A 22,999-nucleotide genomic window follows, 5' to 3' on the forward strand; every position below is an offset into this window, starting at 1 on the left:
AAGGACAGACATGAACATGACATGACCGTTAGTAGATATGCATGGTGACTTTTGGGGATCCTCTGACTTTTCCTCTTGCACAACCAGCAGGTCTCAACATCTAGATGGATTAGCACATAATGCAGACATTAAAGCCCCCCAGAGGATGAATCCTAAGGTCTTTCACCTTTCACATTGTTGATGCACTGTCATTTGGCGCTTTCTGGGAGGCAACAGAAATATAAATGATAATGGGTCATATGCCAGATACATGGTGTCAGTCTCTTCCTCTTCCAGACAGCCATGTCGCTATCTTCTGGCAGATGGTTCAAGGTGTCATGATGAAGGTCTCGGGCTGGAAGTAGATCTGGGCAAAGAGTGGGATGTGGGATAAGCCTTATCTTGTATGGCACCCAAGAATCAAAGCCAGTTATAGGTATCTCCTGAACACCAATACTCGCCATTGGCAGTGCAACCCCCATAAGGTTATATCAAAAAGAGGACTTCCAAAGCTATTCAACCATCTGCAAAGGTGTTCTGAAAAAGCATACTGCCAGCTCCAATCTCTAACAACTATTGACTGGACTACAGGGAAATTTGCTTCAGACTGTTTTATAAATTTGCTTCAGACTGTTTTATACTCCTCAGGATACATTTTAATCACCCTGGTGATCTCCTGGCTTTCTCTATTGAGCAATTGTCAGGTGAGCATTTTTTAAATGGTGGAAAGGCTCTAGTGCGGTTTGTGAATTACTAAAGTTCCCTAAAATGCGTAAGAACCAAAATGTCAGCAAAAACAAATATCAAGAAATGGCTGCTCTAGATAACATTATGAGTTAGTGACTTGTTACATTATGTATAATTATTAACTTAAATAAGAGATGCTATGTGTTGTTGCTTGTTCTCACACACTGGTGTTATGAGCTGTCTTGTCCCCAACTTTGTGTACATCTAGAGCTGTGATTCATTTTAAAAAGTTAAAAAGTTTTGCAGGTATTAAGTCATAAACCAAAGAGTTACCCTTAACTGCTAAACTTCGGCATGTTAGCATTGCCATTGTGCATGTTAGCATAAAAGCTAAAAGGTTAGCTTTTATAAATACAATTTCACCAAGCTGTTAAATGTAGACTCCTATCTTGCAGGTACTTGCTACAGCAAATGAAAGTTATTATGAAGATTAAATTCCTTTCCACAGAATTCCCAAGTGTGGAAATTAACTAGTTGGTTCACTTTAAATGCAGGAAAGAATGAAAAATGTAGAAGATTCAAAATAGAAGCACAGGGCTTTAAAATGTAAATATGGATGACTTGAAACATGTTGGATTCTACAGCAAAATATATGTTGTTTTGGCACAGAAAGGCCCATCATTATTGTAAAAAGTTGGTTTCAATCCACCTAATTTTAAACTTTTCAAATGAGATTCCAATCAAGTCTATTAACATCAGCTATCTGGAACAAAATGACAAACATACAGTATATTACAGTTTCCATCATTGTTATAATTATGTGTAATGAAGTCAACTGTTTTTTAACTTAGTGTTAAAATGTGTCTAAACTAGGGCATGCCTTTGTCTTTTTTAAGCTGCGGTGACCACTTTGGGTAGAAACCACACTTGAATGGAAGGAGACTGCGGTTCAACTGCCCTGATCTGCTCTGTGCTTCCAGTTCATTCTGGACAGTCCTGTGTATCCAGGCCAACAGTTGCAAAAACACCCGTTGACAAAAATAGACTGCAAAGAGATATAATCATAAAACTAACTGTGCAGCTGAAAGAGGACAAACAGACACATTTAAAAAGGACATTTTTAAGTCATTTTATTGTCTTGTACAAAGAATTTCACAAAAATATTAAGAAACTGTCGCAGACACCACTGACGCCATAAAGCATAGGATATCACATGACCAGAACAGTGCCACAGAGAGGAAGAGAAAGGGACAGAGAGGAAAAAGAGAAGACGCTCTCCGAACTCTCAAGACGTTTTTAGAGAGCTATGTCCACCTCTTTTTTAAAAATCTAATTTACCACTATGAGAAAGCACTGGCAACACAAAGACTCTCCCTCTGCTGAAGGGCTTCACAGCTCTTCAGGGTGCTGGCGGTTTGGGAAATACTGCCTTGTGATGTTTTTGTGAGAGAATCACTTCTCAAAAGACGCATTGTTCATTTCTCAATGTGGGGTGACCACATGAATGCACAAACTAATGCCCGGCCACCAAAGAGAGACCTTAAAGTCCAGGTCAATCTCTTGGCGATTGCCACGTTGCCCCACGATTTCAAACTGTACATCGCTCATGTGAAGAAACTAGACTCCAGTGTCACACAGCTTAAAAGGCTGTGATCTGATTGTTATTTCTGCTGGAAATGTAAAACAAGATTTTAAATGTTTGATTTTTACATATATCTTTTTTTGTTTTTGTTTTTAAATAGTACAGAAAATCTTTTGGGCATTTATCCTCTCTATTTGCAAGGTGATGAAAATATAAAAATATACACAATGTTTACAAAATAAAGTCAACTGTACATTTTGTCTGTTGGGTGAGTGATGCTTTTTCTATAGTAGGAGCAAGGTTTACATAACAAAAACTACAATTTAGTCTTTGAGAGAAAACGGGGACCTAGGTGGATGCAGGATCCCACAACCTTTTTAAAACATTCAACAAGAGAAGAAAAGTCAGAGTTGAGCAGATAAGCTCCCTTCTTTCCTCGTTAGCTGAACCCTGAACATGACATGAAAAGGAGGACACTGTGGTGAAGCACATCCATCTTTATGTAAAGGCGCCTTTTTAGTACACATTCACCTTCGTCCTCTCGGATTATTTACAACTTTTAAATAAATATGCCAAGAAGAAGAAAAAAAAAATACTATCTCACACTCTAAGACTGAGTGTGCACATCCTGCGTTTTCCAAGGCATCTAATATGCAGTTGTACAACATGCCTAGTTTGTTGTCATCAAAGTAGGACTCTGATTTATTCAAACAGTAAATGGCAGTTGTCTGGATCAATATGCACCTTAAAAGTCTCAGAACAGGCCATTTTAACACCTTACATCTAGTGTATTGATGTTACAAGCACATAAAGTCCTGGAAGGTGCACATTTCCTGCATATCAATGTAAAAAGGTCCCAAATGTAGAAAGGTCCCGATAAACACCATTCTTCTTTATCTTTGGCTACCTGCTCAGTGAGTCATGTCAGACTCGTTAGACTTTACTGCGACAGACTCCGAGGTCTCTCTTTGCTCCTCTGTCGTCATGTCTTGGTTGCTGTCTTGTGTTTTGGTTCCTTTCTCTTCGACCTCTTCTTCCTCGTCTTCGTCCTCGGGCTGGGTTTCGTCCATGGCTGTCTCAGACTGTTTTTTCTTGGCCTTATCCGCATCCTCTTCCTGAGACTTGAGAACACTGCACAGCTCCATCTCGTGGATCTCCACGTCAAATGGGGTGGCGGGAAGTGCAGAGGAGGGAGACTTGCAGCCTGTACATCCCTGAAAACCATAAAAGGAACAAATGATCTCCTGTTGTTTCTATGAGGTGGGTGTATTTATTCATCAACAGAATTTCAGAGGATGGATGCGGTGTACTCACAGAGATATTGACGGCTCTTGGTAAACGTCCTGTGCGGATCCAGGGGTGCACTTGGCTGAGCTCTCTCTTCTGGTCCTCTGTGAAACGTGGCTGCTGTTTCTGCATATTCCTGAGGGCCTCACGATCCTCACGCAGTACCGTATCCAAGTCCCTGTTAGACAAGCACAGGGAAGGTTTATTATAAACCTGCTGTTCTTTTTTGACAGTCAGCTAATTTTGTCAGAATATGCCTGAGTGGCAGCTGGTGTCTGCTGGATGGCAGGTATGAACATGGTGGGACTGGTTCAAGGTTCTTTATTTAGGTCTATTTTTTCCCTTTTGTATAAATTCATTTTTTAAACTGAAGCTTTTTGACGGCCAACTTCTGTTTGATATTGAGAATCTACAATTAAAAGATGGCTGCAAAACTAGCACAATATATTAAGAGAATAATTCAATGGGTTAAAAATTAAACTTTACCTCTTAACAACAAAAACCAAATGAAAAAAAAAACATCTCTGTCTAGTAAGATTTATTGTGACTGTTTATTAACATTAAGTCTGCTCCTGTGTTGTGTGGTCACATTTTGCCCAGTGTCTTACCTGACAGGCAGCTGATATGTCATCATGACCTTGTCGTCAGTGTTGGCCATCAGCAGCCAGATGGGATCCTGCAGGACGCACTTGATAAACTGCTCCTCGCCTCCGTCTCCACCGGTGCTACTGCTGCCCCCTGTTGGCTGTTTGCGGGTGTGGTCGTTCTCCAAGGAGTCGATACTACCAAAGTATTTGCTGGTGTGGCTGCCCTGGCTGCTGCCTGAGTGGACAAAAAAAGTGAAAGGCGACTTTTAAGTAAATGTTTTGCTGGGTAATGTATGTGCCAAAATGTCTCACATTAACTTAGATTTTATGTATTTAATGCAATGCTTAAAGTGAAGGAAATTAAGGTCTGATTTGTCTGATAACAAAGAAACAGAACCTGTTTTTTTTCTGGTAAATTTGTATTTTGACACTTTATTAGCCTGACTTTAGATGACCCAAAGTACATTTAATTTCACTACTTGAAAGAGCAAAGTCCCATTGGGGATACACTGAAAGTTGTTAGTGTACTGACTGGTGCCGCTGGTGCCAGAGGAGCTGCAGCCGTTGGAGCCGGAGCCGGAGCCGGAACCCGAGGACCTCGTGCCTGAGGATCCTGATCCAGAAGCAGCGGAGCCAGTGCCTGAGCGGGAGTCTTCCTGTAGTAACAAATCCAGCAAGTCACTGGATGTGGACATGGCATCCTGGTTGGACTCATTAGTTTCACCCTAATAGAGAAAAGAGATACAGAATGCAAAAAAATGTTAAAGGCTGTAGAATTTGGATTATTTTATAACAAACAGTATAGTAAGTGTAGTAAGTTTTGTTTTTTTACCCTGTGTTTCTTAAAAAGGGAACATACCTATTTGTGAAGAACTTAAAAACATCTGTGAAATGACTCAGGAATAATTCAGGGTCAGGAATAGTATATGACCTTGTGATATCACTGATACATAAATCACAAAGAAGAGCAAAATATTTAAAGTCTCTTTTCCATAATTTGGGGTGGAATCTATTTTATCTGCCTTTTCAATGTGTAGAGAATTGGACTGACGTTTGACTGAGTGGGTGACAAAATGGTCTGAGTTACATTTAATTCAATGCAATGTTGTTGTCTTTTTTTAGGCCCTCAGAGATAGAAGATAACCAATCAAGGTTCAGGTCACCTATGAGCAGAACTACATAAAACCTCATGGTCAGATTTAAGATTTACTAGTTTATTTAAGGCACCTTGATGAGCAGATTGGGGGGCAACACTATGGGACTACCACTATGTTGTTGTTATTAATATTAGGACTTAGTAGCACTGTAATGCAAATTCTTTTGGCAGGGATACAGAGCATAACATAGCAACAGCAAAAGAGTTCCTCACAAAAATTACAACCCATCCCCCTCTTGTGGTTCAGTCCACCCTATGTGTGTTGTAACCATCAAGTCTAATGACATCATCCTTAATTTTAATCACACACTCAGGTTTCCATACATCTGGAATGATTTGTTGGAACCAGATTGTAACAGAGTCCAGTTTTGGTCCCGAGCTTGTAATATTCATGTGGATTAATCCAAGGTGTATCAACTAAAATGTGGTTAGTAGCATAATTTCTCGAGCTCACTTGGTCATAAAACAAGTGGTGATAAACTATTAGGGATAAATTAGACTGAGAACTAGATGTAATGTCACTGCATGTATTGAGTTGTTAGAGTGTTCCCTGATAGTCAGCGGGGTAAGAAGCCTTATACGAGTGCAAGTTCAGTTCAGTGTATGTTGATAAAAGGCGTGAACCTTCCTGGGAAGGAAGCAGGCCATCTGGTTTAAAATTCAATTTCTTCCTTCAGCATTTTTAATTATGTATCGTGGATCTGAAAACATTACATCCTATCCTGAACATCTGTGAACTTACATTCTCATTCTCGTTCTCCTTGGAGGTGTCATCGGAGCTCCTCTGGTTAGGTGAGCCGGGGGCTGCACCTCCCTGCACAGAAGGTGTAGCTTGCTGTGAAGCAGCCAGGGCCGTGGCGACCTCCAACCGGTTGCTAGGAGACTCCTCAAGCTGCAACAAGTTGAGAGGGGAAGAGCATCGGGACTGGAAGAGGGGGGACTCTGCCCCCTCGCGGTCAGCAGGTGTCTGATTGTATGACTGGGGGGTGCTGCTACGAGACGGGGCAACTGTTACTGGTGGAATGGGCATTGGGTTGGAAACAGCAGCTGGGGTGGTGCCAGGGTAAGTAAAGTTAGGATTGTAGAAGTGTCCGGGGTTGGCGGCCGGCTGAGAAATGGGCGCTCCCATCTGGGGGAACATGTAGTTGGGCAGAACGAGGGCCATCATGGGAGGCACCATCTGGGTAGCCGGGAAACGCAATGGATCGGGGACTGGTAATGGCTGTGCGAGCGGTGGGTAGACGGGGTAGATTGGAAGCATACCGGGGGCGAAAGGGGCTGCGGGAATGCTGGCTTGGGAGCACACAGATGGCCAGGAGGAGGAGCTTGTCTGGGGTCCGAGAGTCATGTTGAGGGGCCCGGGAACTGTGGCGGTCCTGAGGTCTCTGTGGTTCCCATTCAGGCCCATGGAGCTGTGTTGGTCAGATGACTCCTGGTGCCTGAGCCTTTTACCCCCACGGCCACGTCTGCCGGTGCTGCCTCCTGCGGCTGGGTAGTCGCGAGAACAGCGCACTCCTGAGAAACATACGGAGACAATGAAGCTAAGTTAACTTTAAATCTTTTTTGTTTAGCTTAAGTTAAACTGGTCACATCCATAGTTTCATGAAATGTATAAAAACTAGATGAGTGAAGGCTCCACTGAGGTCATTTATAGTGAACTGCGAAAAAATGTAGTAATGCAGTAATCGCTTTATCATTTTAACCTAGAAAATTAAATTCTGAGAGCCCAAAGTGACGTCTTGAAATTGAGTGTTTTGTTCAACCAACAGTCCAAAACCCAAATATATTAAATTTACAAGGATGTCAAGCAGAGAAATACAGAAAACTGTTGCATTAGAGAGCTGCCGGATGCTGCAAATGATTAATCAACTATCAGAACTGCTGTTGATTAATTTGATATCTATCGACTACTCCTTAAATCAAGTATCACAGTAGTAAAGATAATCATGATTATGTAACTGAACACCATGTACTAAGCAGACTGACTTGTCATTAAAGTTGTTATGATTACTAATTCTGTTGTACTGGGCTAATGATCAACCACACTATGAAAGCCAAACTTCTTTTTATAGTAGATTTATAGACTAGATCCCTGTTTTCACACGTGTATGGTGTGTACTAGTCTGTGTGTGTTTTGATTGGTGGGAGCAGTGTACCCATACCTCGTGAGAGAGGGTTGGCAGCCTGTGTGTGGCAGCGCACGGTCGAAGACGCCGTCTGATCGAACACGCGCAGCTTGCTGAGGTCCTTAAAGCGGTGGAGGAACGCCTGCTCCTCCTGCTGGGTGTGGGCGGAGAGTACCTCCTTTGTAAGTCCCCGTCGGCCTCCGCTTCCTCCACCACCTCCTCCACTTCCACTTCTCCAGGTGTCCCTCACTGGGGGCGGGGGAGGAGGAGGAGGAAGAGGAGGGGCGATGGCTGTGTTAGCAGGAGGCGTCAGGCCTCTAGCGGCAGGAGTAGCAGTGAAAGGAGGAGCAGGCGTGGGAGTGATGGGAACTTCCTCCATGATGATGTCTGTGATAGAGGAAAGGCATGTTGGGGTGTTAGAGAGAATATATGTTGCAATAGAGCAGTACAGGAAAAAACATTAAGTGTAGAAAAACATGTTAAGGCACAACTGCAAAAGAGATGACAGCCAAAACATTCCTGGAGAAAAACAAGGGCAGAAATCAGATTATGTGCAATCTGCTGTGTTATCATGGGCCTACACGTTACTACAAGTTAACTTTTCAAAATTTTTTAAGAAATAAATCCTCTTTTAGGCAGTTTTAATAAAAACAAGCCAGAAGAGGTAAAATCAGTAAACAGTAGATAAAGTTTACCCATCATTTTCTTTGCCATTACACAAAGAAATATTTAAAACTTTAGCCAATTTAACCATATTAAAAGTCATTAGATTCACCTTATGATGGTGCAGTAAAAGTATTCAGATAAAATCAATTCATTATAAGTAAATCATATATTCATAACTATAAAAGTACAGAGTATTGCAATAAAATGTACTTAAGACTTTAAAAAGGTAAAAGAAGTCATTATTATTAGACATTATCCAGTTATATTCTAACATTATCATATCATTGTTATTGATGGGCTCTCATCGATGAATGAAAATGTAAGTGGTACTTCAATGTTGTAGTTGGTCAAGGTACCGCTACTTTGTATACTATTGGGTCATAACATTTTGTGAGCTGATCATACTTTGTTGTACAATATTTCCCTCTGTGATGTTATAGAGCAGAAAAAAATAAATATCAGCATGAAATTGAAATACTCAAGTACGGTACAAGCACCTCAAAAATCGTACTTTACTACAGTACTTGAGTAAATGTGCATGTTTACTTTCCGCCATTGGAGCGGTGTCTGTGTTGATGATTCCCACCTGACTCAGGAGGTTTCTTGTCTCCCACATGCACAATGGTGCTGCTGAAGCTACACTGGGAAGTGACTGAGGCTACACTCTCTGCCTTGGTGGCCATGGTCAGTGGTGGCAGAGGGGCAGGCTCCCCTACCAGGCTAACTGAACCGCCTGCAGAAGCAAGAAACCCAGCGATAATTAAATGAGCGTGAACTGTCCAGACACAAGATGAAGTCTGCTTGTTAAAAAAAATGAAGCTCCTGTGAAAAAACATAATGAATGCTGCACAAACAACACAGTGAAATCCAATCCAAACAACAAAACATTCATTTTTTTAAAAAAAATATTCTTTTGTGAGCAAGTGCATACAGAAAAACAATTGTGTTGTGAATGAAAGCAGTAATACAGCAGGAACAAGCATATAAAATGTTACATCCATTTGATGAGATAATTTCATGTGCAGCAAGTAAGCCAATCACAAGACTCCGCTGATAATGCATTTAAATGGGTGTCTTGTTAACGGTTGCTTTGCCAATGTTTTACTTTGCAAACAAGCTCCTTTTCTTTTCAAGAAAACAGCAGCTGTTATGTTCCTGAACATTATAAGAGATGTACATCTGGCCTTGTCCCCTCTTCTTCTTCTTGTATTGCATTTTATGGTGGGTGGCATCCATAAGCATTACATTACTGCCATTGGCCAGACTGTCTTTTAGGCCCATTATTCCAGCATTGCCATGTCATGTATGAAAAGGTGCATGATGGAAATGTTACTGAATGTAGCTGCATGTGTGAACAGTGAAAATCACTAACAGTGCCTGAAAGGTTAACCCAGTAATTTAACAGTAATTATGTGTGAAAGAGGTTTTAAAGACGTAAATTGTGTGATTTATATACAACTGTGCTTATATCAACAGTTACATAACAACTGGTTCCAAGACGTAATTTAAAAAGTACCTTTGGTGTTTCCGCTGGCTTCCTGCTGTTTGTCATCATCAGACGTGGAGGAAGTGGTGTAGGAGGACGAGCCACATTTCCTTTTAACTGTGTTAGGAATGTTACAGCTCTCCAAGTACCTGGGTGGGGCAAGAATGAGCAGAATGAATTAAAAATGGTATGGATTTTGATTTTGGCTACTTGTATTTAAACAATGCTTGAATAGTAAATGTACCTTATGATGCTGTCCAGACAGTTGATCTGCTGGTAGGAGTAGCCAGTAGGGTGCTCCTTCTGTACAAGCGGGCCGGGGACCAGGGCTGCAGGGGGCTTGGTCATATCAGCTACCAGACCTTTGATTGGGTCGCTATTGATAGCTCTGAGGCTGGCTGCTGTGCCTGAACGATGAATAAAAGAGACACAGGAGCAGAAAAGAAGACATTAATAACACATGACGTAAACTTACTTTACTTACTCTTCCTGGAGATTTTTTTAAAAACCTTTCATCTCTCTTATCCTCACCTGTGTTAGTGTTTTTTCTGGGCAGTGGCCGGTTACGGGACTCGATGAAAACTTGCTGTCCGTTAGTCTTGACCGTGTGAACATCTTTGCAGATCTGCTGGAACGTCATCTGGAAGAGACACAGAATCACGCTTGGTTAACTAAAGCACGGCATGACTGACTTTAATCGGCCATTATCTTCATGCCAAATTAACTGTTTATGTGATGTGCAAGATACAATCAGTATGACGTAACATGACGACAGGGAACATGGCTTGTTGTAACCATTAGAAAATAATCAATTATGTTGTCTTGTGGAAAAAGTACATTTCTTATGTTGGTGTTTGCCTCTCAAAAGTTGAAAAACTAATATATCAAACTACTAGTCGCTGGGACTCACAGGCTTGTGCAAAGCGATGGCGACGGCAGCCTCGTCCATGACGGGGCCGTTGCTGTCGCTGGAGGAGGCGGCACTGAGGTGCTGCTGGTGTGAGCGGCGAGAGCCTCGGGAGCCGCTGGACCCAAGTGAGCTGTAGCCCTGAGAGCTGCCGCTGTGCACGGGCTGCACCAGGAGCCGGTGGATCTTCTCACTCAGCTGCACGACATCTGGAGTTGTGGTGCGACCCTCGCAGCCATGCGGTATCGTGAAAACGTCCTCGTTCAGTGGGCTCCTGGAGACAGAGAGAATGGCAGAGGGCGGCGAGTTGTAGTAATTTTTAGATATATATTTGTACGTGTGAATGCCTTTTTTAAAATATTACTGAATGTGTGTTCTGGTAACGTTGCGTTATGTTTTTTTACTCATGAATAAGCTTACGTTCTGACTTTGTGGCGCCCAACAATAAATGCCACCTTCCGGCTCCAGGGGTTGACGAAGGAAGACCAGCTGGTGTCGATGGTCAGGTATTCACCATTGCGGGCGCACATCCTTAGCGGCGCGTACTCAAACGGCTGCCCTGCAAACTGAAAGACTGCAGAGAGACGACAACAACAGACATTATAAATGAATCCAAAAAAAGTATAACAAATTGAAGCACATAAGGAAAAATATAAAAAATTGATAGGTAAATGACCCATGTGATTATTAATTATGTGCAGACAGTGATCAAATGGTAAATAGACTTACTCTTCTCGTGTATAGCCACCATGATGGGTCTGTCCTCAGGGTGGATGTAGAGCAGAGTGGGGGTTCCCACCAAGTCCTGAGGCAGGTAGCCCAACAACGGCACAGCCCTGTACACACACATCATATTAACACACTGTTAAAACAACAACAGTGGGTTTAATGAACAAGTTGAGCTAATATTAGGGCTACTATTAACACTCTTGGCTTGTACTCAACTGTAACAAAAATGTTGATGTAAACAAAACAAAAAAAACAAAACCCTTAATTCATTCTATAGTATGTTTGAAAATGAAAACAAATTGAGGCTGCAATTGTTCCAACTGTGGCCAGCAGGCAACGCAGGTGGTGAACTGACCTCTCGTCAACTTCCTGAAAAAGGCAGCTGGGAGTGTGACTGGTGGTGAAAATCCTCTTGTCTGGAGGAATCCGAGGAGCTGTTGGACAGAGGGCACAGATACGACAGATTAAAAGCATGTTTTGGGCACAAGCTGAGTAGCAAAATCAAGATAAGAAGCCGTTGTGTATATATGCTAAAGGTTAATTTGCAACGGGGAAATGTGTGTTCAGTTATAAGTGAGAGTTTTAAGTGTGCAGTATGATACTTAAATTATCAGACAGCCTCTGTAGATGTAATGCCTGAGTTAGTCTGACATAAAACTATCATTGGTTCACAGCCATAATAAAAACACTGAAAGCAGCACTACTCAATCATTTCTATTGTTAAAAAAAAAAAGATATTGCATGTGTCATTTTTAAAGCTGATAAGATGATTTACATACCCTCGTATCCAGAGTGGACTTTCTCAGCAATGAGCAGACAGCAAGGCTGTGGCTCAGAGGTGTCTGAATCTCTGATGGTGAGCTGGTAGGGTGTGAGGCGAAAGGGGTTGTAGCGCATCTCGCTGCCCTGCATCCGGTTGGCGCTGATTCGACAGAACATGGACTTCTCCTGAGTGCAGTCAACTGGAGGAGAAGCTGTGGAGGAAAAAGGTCAGCAAATAGTTTAAAAGGACGTTCGACAAAGGCTGCACATTTTTCCTGATTGGATTACCGAAGCATGATCCCACAAAAAAAAAACAATCAATATTTTGTGTTAGAAATAATAATGATCTGTCTCGGCTCACCAGACCCGATGCACGACGCCCAGAGTGGGAGGCGGCAAGGTGCTGTGCCGCTGTAGAAAGTGCTGACATCCTGAGGCGCCAAAAGCTCTGAAAACATGGTCCCCTGGAGACACTCGGGCTTACAGCGCAGCACGGACGAGCCCTGGGGTGATACGTACACAACTTTCCCTGACAAGAAAGACACAGCCATCGAGAATGTGTCCTGGAAAAAACAAAACAAAAGAAGAAGACAAGGTCAGGTTAGAGGAATGTAGTGCTTCCACTTATCCAAAACTTGTCAATCAGATCTTTTCTTTGGGCGCTGTTGTATTTTGCAGCTCAGTGTTATCAACTCTTGTCATTGAATTGAAGAAGTGTGAAGTTCCTTTCAATTTTATTTCATATACATGGTGTAAAAATAAAGATATAAAATAATAACATCCATGGCTGCAATAAGATTGCATAAAAACTTTCAGATACTAAAAAGAAAAAAAAACAAAGGTTTGATGAGACTTAAGCCAAGTTGAGTCCATGCAGTGATTTATAGTGAACTTACAGTGTTTTTGAGGGTGTATTCTGAGGTGATGTTGTCAAGCTCCTCAATTGTGAAGGCAGACAAGTCCAGACTGCAGCCATGACACTCCTCCACACTCCACTGATGATAGTACTCCTTGTTGGCTGGAACAGGGTCAGGATGTAGATATGGGAAGAGAGGAAATTACAGAACACATGAACAAACATAGATCTGGTACATGTGCACTGCCACTTTCTCAGGCAGGTCTCCATTATTATTATTATTAATTATTATTATTATAAAATTAAAGAGAACACCCCCTCACCTCGGACTTGTCTGACACACTGGAGGGCATATTTAAGTGCATTTAGAGTGCTGGAGTGACCCTTGGATTTGCGCTCAGATGGCAGGCGGAGCTTCAGCTCCTTGATGGCCTTCATCAGCTCTTTCTGGGTCTGGACCCTTGCCGACTGGTCGCTGCTGCAGCCAGAGGTGGAGGGAGGGTCGTGCTCTGAGCTGGTCATGAGCAAGCTGTAGGCCAAGGAGCCGCTGGGTGGTGAGAGACTCTGGGAGTTGGAGCTGGGCAAGGAGAAACGAGAGAATGAGCAATTATTTACAAATACACTGCTGTCCATGCTTCTGTGCACTGACGTGTGTGAGCATGTGCATGACCAGGACAAGATATAATGTCATTTTCTGCATGTGTGTGTGCCTACCATTTTTATTATGTCAGAGGAATTCAACACAGCTGAATTCAATTTTACTATGTGAACATGTCTATTATGTAGGATTGTAATATAACCTTGAGAAAGACTTTACAATACAACATCTGGTGGATTGGTGCAGGCAAGAACTGAACATCTGTGTAAATCCAATCAAAGTAGAAGAGTAACTTGTCGTCGTACCTCTTGTTGCTCTCTGTGGTTTCCAGCATCATGCCAGAGTCTTTGCCATTGGACGAACTGTGGGAGCTGCGTATGGACTGACGCCCGTGTGAGCTGCCCCCCCTTTCCATGCCGCCCTCGCTTTCCCTCTCCCCGGAGTCGTTCCCACTGGAGAGGCCGTCCATGTCGTCGGAATTGGGGCCCCTCTGGTCGCTGGACATCCCTCCAGATCCTGACCCTCCGCTGGGAGAAGAGCCTCCATCGGCTCTGCTTCCTTGCTCCTGGGTGCTGACATTGGCACCGGGCTGACTGCCGCTGCTGCTGCTTTTTGGCGAGTTTAACCCTTCAAACTGAGCTTCCTGGTCATTGTCTTTCTCGCCGGCCCTTGCCACTCGCCCCCGAGCGTTGCTGCTGGCCACTGAGTTAGAGCTGTCATAACTCATACTAGAGTAGGATGAGGCTGGCAGCTGGATTAAGGTGTTGGCCAAGCCGAAAAAAAAGGAACAACTTTAATCTAAGTGGGACTACTATGTACGTAGCGATGAATCATGGTTGCTTGCTGTTAGTTGAAAGAACTAAGGAGAGAAATCCATTACAACCTCTGAAGCTGTTTAATCAAAAATAATAGGAGGTTTTAACCCCCCCCTTTGAGGTTTTTTGAAGTGCAGATTTTTAAATGACTTTAAAAAATCTTGCAAAGTCTGCCTTTCTAAAAGAAAGTAAGCTTGAGAGAAAGTGTCACTCAAAACACTGCAGACAAGAGATGAATCTCTGCTTATGAAACAGCCTTGGCATGAGGACTCCAACAGATGGGATGAGAGATCGTGAGAGAGAGTGACAAAAACCGATCTGGTGTGAGCGAATCACTGTTTCTGGCCTTCTTGCCTCTTCTGCGATGTGCTGCTCTAGGTGCTAAGGCCACCTAAGATGAGAGAGATGGACAGAGAGAAAGGGGGAGAGAGAGAGAAAGAGAAGCATTAATATTGACTGGAGGACTACAAAATGCTTGGCATGGTCTAGCCCGTATCTCCCAAGGGCGACGGCCATGAATAGATAGAAAGAAAAAAAAAAAAAGTCACTCAAGAAAATAAGCGCTTATCATCTGTTTATCGTATTGGCCTCCAAGCAAAATTCAAATACGGCTGTGAAATGCTTTCACTGCCTCTTGGTGAAGGAGGCATGTTTGCCAGTATGCAAGAAGCTATAAAGGCTTTTACTCAGATTATCTGCAAAGAAAGTCACCTCATCTTGATAACTGAATGACAATAATCTCTTGTGCCTATTTGTATGCAGCAAATGCGTATGCATGCATCTCAATATAGAACAGGTGAACATTTGCTAATGCCTGAATTAAATAGGACATTTAGTCGTCATGGCTTAGCCCCATTTTACGCAGAGGCCATTCAAAACAAACAGTACACCAGGTGGATGGGGCATGTCCCGAGAGCTGTCGCAAACTGGGCTTTGCTTCTGGATAGAATCGTAAAGTATATATCTGGCCACCACCTACGCAAGTAAAAGTCTAGTGGTATTTATACCTCGGGAAAGGGAGACGCCCCATAATCCTTTAAACCCTACCGACGCAACCAGAAGATGGCACAGGCTAGTCCTCAGTCTTCAATCCTTTTAATTTTATACACTTGGATGACAACAACAACCCTCCCTCAGGTGTGCAGTGATGCTTTTCGTTGCAGAATTTGGTCAGGACAGCTTGAGCTATGGCATTGACAGCTCAAAAATACATAAGCTCCTCGTCTTGACGCAACATCCCAAAACGGCTGACTGGGCAGCTTTGGAGCTGGATAATAAGAGTGGACAGCTGATGGGAAAATGTAACTCATGAACAAAACTTTAAAACATTTTGCACAAACAATTGCGGGTATTTTATGCGATGCTGTCCTCTGAGCAACTAAAGCAGCGCTTCTCTGCAAAACCGTGAAATGCTAATTGGCATTATGTGTGGTCAGATGGATGATGCACACTTGCACATGACGAACCGTGTGCCGCTACGGCTGAACTGGGTGTAGAGGGAATGAAAACTATTATGATCTGGGAAATATGCAAGCAGGGCGTGAGTGGGTGTCGAGGCAGGCTGGCATCCATGCATACTTCCACGGGTTTGATGGCAAAGACACAAGGCGGGTGGGTGGAGGTAAGCTGTGCCCAGGCTACTAGAATACCTTACTGTCCATGCTCAGCCTTTTTCTTTGCTATTCAATCAATTTTCTGTGCTGCTTCTATTCAGCGTCCTTTTGGGCTTATTAGTGTTTTTACCTCACATGCATGTCTAGGGACTGTAGATAGAAAGCAGAACACCTGAATGAAACCAACACAGACACAGGGGAACGATGCAAACTCCACGTAGACAGGCCTGATTCAGCCGGGTCGACTTTGAACTAAAGATTATGCTGCCACTTTGCCACCCACCCTCTCAATTTATTCACAGGAAATGCACTCAGCAAGACCAATCTCTGATTATGCTAGATTGTGTCTGCCTTAAGAGTGGAAAAGAACATGTAAAAATGACTTTCTGACTATTAGATGATACATAACCTTTTATTCTTCCCTTCACTTCAGTACATTTGTGTCTCACCAAGAAGCGACCCTATACTTCTGTAGCGGACTGGTCTGATCTCAGGTGCCTCAATGTATATTTTGGTGAAGCATGTTAAGAGCGTGCTGGTATGAACTGGTGAGGATGGTTTCCTGGTGAAACAGCTTCCTGGCAGGTGAATTAAGGTGGCTGGAAACTCCTGGAAGAGGCACGCAACAAAGAAAGTGAGACAAATAGCAATGAATAAATTAGAAAATAAAATATAAAAAAAACAGAATTTATGTCTGCTATCAAAATCCCATTCCACTTCACAAGAGTAAAAAAACAAACACTAGATAAATCACCCGCTCACTTAAGCTTAAGCACCAAAACTATCAATAGATGCATCACTGAATTTAGCGAAGTCATACGGCATTATAGCTAGTGAAACACCACTTTACCACTTGACTCTGCTCCAGCAACCGGTCGCAGATCTGCTCACTGTCACGGCAACAATGAACAAGCTGTCTGATATAAACACTGCCTCTATGAAGCTTCAAACTATTCCAAACAAAGAAGGAAAAAACTATAATTACAGTGTACTAATCAATATAAATGAACCTGATCACAGTACGTGCATGGTATGTTATGATCTAATAAAGTGCAGGATACACTGTAATTACATCATTATGTAATGGTAACTAAAAGTGCCTCACATGAGTGTTAGTCAAAGTCCATGTAAAGCAATAATAAATGTGCAATTTACCACCCAATCAAATTTGAATGATAACAAAAAAAGTCAAGTGTATAAAATTAAGCTTAAAAATCATGAAAAAAGTAGTATTTTCTTTTCTAAGACGTTGGGGGGCGTACCCACTTCAGGAGCTGAAACCACATCCCATAGTGCTTAAGTGTCAAATGCCACTGTGGCCTGAAAAATGGATGCTATGTCTTTATTGGACTTGTACAGCAATGCATGTTTGAGCCACCAGAGCCACAGTTCAACTCAGAGCATGAGAACAATGATCCACCTGAGAGTCAACCTTCTTCCTGCAACAATTTTGTCTCCCGTGTATGCAAGTTAGTATTATGTCATACTCACTAGCATCAACTAGCCAATAAAGTTGGTCTACCAATGAATAACTCATTGCAAATCATTACAGTGCACAAGCTGAGCAAACCTTTCAGATAGCTTTAATTATTCATGATATAAAAAGTGACTACTCAAATGTTTGACAATATAACTTTAGTCCCACTGTACACCTGTGGAGAGAACAGGGTTATACCAATTCAGCCACACTGTTCTTAAAATAACCAGAAACCAAAAAAACACCCTGTCCATTCTGGTTGAAGACTTATCAGCATGAGACAAAAGAAAAACAAGGACATCTGGTTGATGCCATGCACAGACTGAACCTCATGGTTGCAGTCAGTGTAAGTGAACGTGACAGACTTTATGTATATTGTAAACGTTTTTTCCTCTCTGTGTAAAAAAAAAGAGCAAACAGAAAACTGGCTATAAAAAAAGGGGATTTCTTACTTTTCTTATCATTGTTAAGATGATAAGAAAAGTAAAAAAAACAAAAAAAAACCCCAAACAATTAAACAATAAGCTATCATAGACATCTAATGCATGAGATCAATAACAGGTATACAGCTTTCAACACAAAACACAAACACATATTTTAACTATGACACAAGAAAGATGCCGCTTACACAGAATGACAGTCACCGAAACCAACTGGTAACTACTTCCCTGCTGCAGTGTTGGAGGCTAACCGATGGGCGGACGGTCGTATGTAGTGAACATGTGTCTACTTCTCTCCGGCTCCGGCTCACACAAACCGTCGGTGTCGGTACCGCTCCGCCGTGACACGACGCTGCGAGCTCTCAATTATCATTAAAAGTATATATATATTTTTTAAAAAGGAGTATAGTGTAACTCCTTCGTCGGTGTGAAGCAGCCGTAGTGTGAACACTTCTCGACATGTCATTGCGTGGTGTATTACTGGCACTGCCCCGCTCTGCTTTCCTGTGTACAAACAGGCACGTGTACATGGCTGTGTTTTCCGCAGGCTTCGGCGGCTCCTGATTGGCCGGCTCTCTGGGCCAATCAGAGCGCACGCCCTGCAGAGGCTGACGCTGAGTGGGGGAGCCCGGTGAACTGCTCTCAGATCAGCCTCGGTGCTCGTCATTAGGAATGAGCGTAGTCACGGACAGATGCGCCTACTGATTCAGGAGCAGTGTCTTTTTTTTTGCGACGGAGAGCAAGCAGCACATAATGTACACTGAGACACGCGCTTTACATGAGTTGCATGAGAAGAAAAAAAAAAAAGGACACAATGGCCTCATGAGTTTTCAGCATGGTAAATATTAAGTTATTATAATCAAAAATCAACTTTTATTGCTTTTTTTTTTTAGGTAAAATATTAAGGCAGTATAGCACCGTTTAATTACATTTAAAAAATAAGTAATATAATTTAGTCCCACTATAATATTATCATTTACAATTACTCTAAACGTTTTAGTTTATAAGTTTATAAGGTTAAAGTAGAGGACCAAAAAAAAAAAAAAAAAAAAAAAACCCTGATCACACTATGGCACAAACTACCACTGAAGCAGAGAGAGGTTCAGTTCCCACTGGCTTCACATCTAGACCACTGCTTCCTAACCTTTTTTGGCTTGTGGACTCTTAAAATACAGCAGCGTCCACTTCATGACAAGAAGCGTGAGCAGCTAAATGGATGAAACATTTTCCCTCTCTGACTTCTTACACTTTGACTCACTTTGAATTAAAAATAAATTTTAAAAAAAATAGAGAGAGCAGTTGCAGAACTTTTAATAACAATCCAAGTTGTTGAGAAGTGTATTAAAATAACCCAGTTGGATCATTATGAATGCATTATAAAGTGTGACTGTGAAGCAATATTACTTTTTATCCAATTTTTTTGTCATTTTCTGGGAACAGTTTAATGATTTTTGACCTTATTTCCACACAACATGACATAACGCCCATAATACACATATTTGCCAACTTCCCTTGTGTGCCTAATTTAGCTGTCACCCATTTGGAGGTACAAGACTCATTAATTGATGCACGCTGTTTTGCCTGATGCAACCACACTATGCAAAAAATAGACGTTAATCACTTGTTGTGTGTTATAATGACACGTTGTATCGCCTCTTGTGTTTGTATGTTTTAAAGGAAGCCCAAACAAAAGAACCTTGCATGAGCCAAAACTCTATCCGGAACACAGACTTCTTATGAATGGAGGTAAAGGTTTTTTGTTTTTTTTTACTGTTAATGAACTACGTAGACCAGCAGCACGGACTGCATCGACGCTCTATCAAAATATGATGGAGGAAATATCCCACGCCCATTTTTTTTGTCTGTCTCTATCAACAAATCACAGCTTTCTCCATCGCCGCCCACTACGTGCACATTTGCTGACATAATACTGTGTTGTGCTGGCAGCATGTGGAGGAAGAGAAACACCTTCCCATAAATATTTGTTTATGATGTTGCCTTATCCTCCTGCATGTGTCCTGTCTCTCTTTCAATAGTAAACATATTAAGTTACCAGTAGCCAAGCTTAAAGGCTTACTAATATAAAAAAGGTAATAAAATCAGCCTCAATTAATTAATATTAACTCAACATTTGCTATCAAGGTTCACATGTGAAAAAAAACATGATCCAGTATTTCAGAGGAACTTTCCTACTCTTAGCGGGAGAATTGTGAAACGCGTTCAATAACATCGACTTAACACAGTCACAGTTTTAATAATGAATGCGGTCGGGGGGGGGGGGGACGCCTCCCAGCAACTCATACCCAAGTGTAACAGTGCACCGACGCTTTGAAATAGCTCATTATTGCATTAAATCACAGTAATAAGAGAAGATTTAGACTTGAAGTTGGGCTCATTTAGTGACTGTAGAAACTATAAAACACAGTTAAACCAGTTGTAACCAGTGAGAAGGAAAACACAAACACTTTACACATCTGCCATTACTCATTTTAAACTGCAAGACAACCTTCATTAATAGGAACAAGTACCACCTCGGGCAGTTTGAAAAGCCACCGCTGAGCTATTTTCTGGCAGCCTGTGTTAAGTGAGGTGGCCTTGATTGTTTTATTGTTGCCAGAGAACATGGAGGACACACATATATATATACACAATACTCTTGACTATCTATCTACTCTCTCTGTCCTTCTGCCTTCAGCTCTTTTTAATACCATGTTTAGGCAATTTATTCTAAGGGACTCGTTTCAAGTGGAACACACTCAGCAGGAAATACTTGTATGACATGAAGCTGCCAGTAGAGCTTAACTGATAAGTCAATAATCGATTAGCTGCCAACTATTTTAATAATATGAATCATTTTTTAAAAGCAAAAAATATAATAGTATTGTTGACTTTTTTGGTTTCTTTAGTCTTCTATGACACTTTTATCAGCCACTGTAATGTAACATCAGCCAATCTCCCTGTTCTAAACAAGACTTCAATACACATTCATACACGAACAGAACAAGTCATGATGTTCACTCTAATGCTCTTTGTGTAAACCATCAAAATCTCAACCTGTTAAAACATGTTGTATTACTTAACTATGAAATAAGCAGTTACAAGTTCCAGTGGCTTCATTTCCAGTTTCTCTTTTGTAGCAATACTAACATTTTCTTTTTCCATTATAGAAATTATGTTCTTTAAAATTAAACTTCTTTAATATTATTTTCTAAACAGGCAAAGGGCCCCAACGATTTCTTGATAAATCGGGGAAATTATTGACAGATGAATCTATAATGACAGTAATTGTTTGTTTCAGCACTAGTGGCCAGTAGACACACAAACAAGACTCTTATAGCCAAAGCTATAAGAACACTGTGTTACTGCTGTTCAGCATCAGTGTCCAGATTTGGTACTGCTGGTGAGTCACTGACTCTGACTTTCAAAAGTATCAAACTCTTCTCTGCTGTTTTCTTGTAATCTCGGCAGCTGATCTGTTCACTTTATAGTGCCCACTCAGTTATTTCTGGGACTTATTAACAGGTCCCACATTAGTTGCGGGAAGGTTCCTTTACACGTCCTCTTTTTAATCTTCTATTTGCAACTTGGTACATGCCTATTAACATTTTTGGACGTTTATGAGCCGCTAAGCTGCTCACGCAGGTACGCACTAGGGGATGAGCTCCACAAAAATAAGCTCCTGCATCAGCATCTACAGCTTATTATCAATGGCCTGATAAACAAAACCAATTGTGGGACATCTATAGTAAAGCATTACGTCCGATAAGATGTACATCCTCATAAATTGATCTACATGTTATTTATCACAGTGGACGACGGGGTAGATGAGTAAATGTTCAGTTGCCACTCCATAGGACTGGATGTGTTCATAAGCTGAATATGCACACACACACACACAATTATTAGATTTTCTATGCAGGTCTTGCTATATATCAGTAATGAGGTTTTTTTTTTAAAGTGTAATATCTGAGTGCAGCCTGTGTAGGTGATGTGCATGTATTGCAGAATATGCAGCAGCACAATCCATAAGCATGAGAGGTTTGCAACAACTACTATCAATCACAGGACATCATTTGATTGGATAGAAGCATAAACACACCACACCTGTGCCTTATCCACAAGGACTCACAGGGAAATACTAAATATCAAAGTCCTTCCACAAAATGAAAACAATGCTTTAATGATGCTGTTCCTCTACTTAGAAAAACCTGCGTTCAACAAGTACAATATTTGCATATTAGACCTGAAAATTGGAAGTTCTTTTCACTCAGATGTACAATTTACACTGGTGTAAAAGCAAATTAACTAGAATTAAAGTCGAATTAGTGCAAAACATCAGCAGTGAAGGGAAGACTGGTCAGATTTTGCACGACTTCTACTGATATTATTTTAACCCTTTATTAGCCCATGCAGTCATAGATTTTTCCTCTCTGTGAGGAGCCAGTCAATACATGTCATACCAACATAAAAAAACCCCAAATGACTCAAGATGACGGTTTCACATCTGACAACAGCAACGGATCATTGCAATTTGTAGAAATCGACTATGGCTAACGTCACAACGTTGGCAAGCAAATACTGTACAGTACAAACCTATCACAGTGGGGCATTTTGCAGCCCCGATACCTCATTGTGCAATGTCCACGACCCCATACACACACACGCGCGCGCACACGCTCACACACACACATACACAATTGACAGGATCACTAAATATGCGAAAAATAAGTCTTGAAATTTGGATGGATGCCAATAAGGTGTTTCAGGGATCTTGGATCTCTCTCTATCGTTTAGCGTGCCCGTGGTCTTCTTTTTACTCGTAGAAGGTTAAATTAGATTAGCTCAATGTTTTACCTGTAAACTGTTAGCACTTCGAAATTCGTAAAGTTGACATTTAAGTATACATTTTGGCTGCAATACACGGTAGTTACATCAAAGGATATCTGTTTTATGTTTTGTACACCGGTGTACTGACACGCCATGCTAACATGCTAGCTACACGGTAACGGTCAAAAGCACGACTAACTATTCAACATAAACCCCGACAACTTACCTTAGATGAGCTTTAAAGATGGGTATCAGTAGTTTTGATATTCCACAACGAGGCACTGAGAAGTGTGCTGACTAGTATAAACCCTGGTACTTCTGAGTGAAGATCCTGAGCAGTCTATTCTCTCCAGACATATTTGCTCGCCCCCAACAGTAGTTTACACGCAGGGACACACGTGCATGTGCATGGACTGGCA

The 22,999-nt window shown here is 41.6% G+C and overlaps 2 protein-coding genes across 3 annotated transcripts in view; one reads left to right on the top strand and one right to left on the bottom strand.

Moving 5' to 3' along the window:
* Nucleotides 1–1,788: 1,788 nt before the first annotated feature.
* Nucleotides 1,789–22,968, bottom strand: per1b (period circadian clock 1b). Of its 2 annotated transcripts, none has more exons than XM_053342902.1 (20): nucleotides 22,807–22,968; nucleotides 13,714–14,614; nucleotides 13,134–13,387; nucleotides 12,851–12,972; nucleotides 12,316–12,517; nucleotides 11,972–12,166; nucleotides 11,548–11,626; nucleotides 11,193–11,299; nucleotides 10,884–11,037; nucleotides 10,467–10,737; nucleotides 10,088–10,196; nucleotides 9,801–9,963; nucleotides 9,587–9,705; nucleotides 8,657–8,803; nucleotides 7,441–7,791; nucleotides 6,021–6,793; nucleotides 4,655–4,847; nucleotides 4,144–4,357; nucleotides 3,563–3,713; nucleotides 1,789–3,462 (listed from the first exon to the last, which is right to left on the bottom strand). In XM_053342902.1, the coding sequence occupies exons 2-20, from the start codon at nucleotides 14,133–14,135 to the stop codon at nucleotides 3,160–3,162; spliced, it is 4,329 nt and encodes a 1,442-aa protein (XP_053198877.1). In that variant the 5' UTR covers nucleotides 14,136–14,614; nucleotides 22,807–22,968; the 3' UTR covers nucleotides 1,789–3,159. The 2 variants fall into 2 exon arrangements, with proteins under 2 accessions (XP_053198877.1, XP_053198878.1); XM_053342903.1 differs by lacking the exon at nucleotides 22,807–22,968 and adding an exon at nucleotides 16,286–16,420.
* Nucleotides 15,751–22,999, top strand: part of rell1 (RELT like 1) — a 39,954-nt gene continuing 32,705 nt past the window's right edge. The window contains exons 1-3 of the mRNA XM_053343095.1: nucleotides 15,751–15,844; nucleotides 16,270–16,330; nucleotides 18,301–18,384. Of these exons, the coding sequence (XP_053199070.1) occupies nucleotides 15,751–15,844; nucleotides 16,270–16,330; nucleotides 18,301–18,384 (239 nt within the window). The remainder of the gene's footprint in view (nucleotides 15,845–16,269; nucleotides 16,331–18,300; nucleotides 18,385–22,999) is intronic.

This window comes from Scomber japonicus, chromosome 22 (assembly GCF_027409825.1).
Source record: "Scomber japonicus isolate fScoJap1 chromosome 22, fScoJap1.pri, whole genome shotgun sequence".
Classification (NCBI taxonomy): domain Eukaryota; kingdom Metazoa; phylum Chordata; class Actinopteri; order Scombriformes; family Scombridae; genus Scomber; species Scomber japonicus.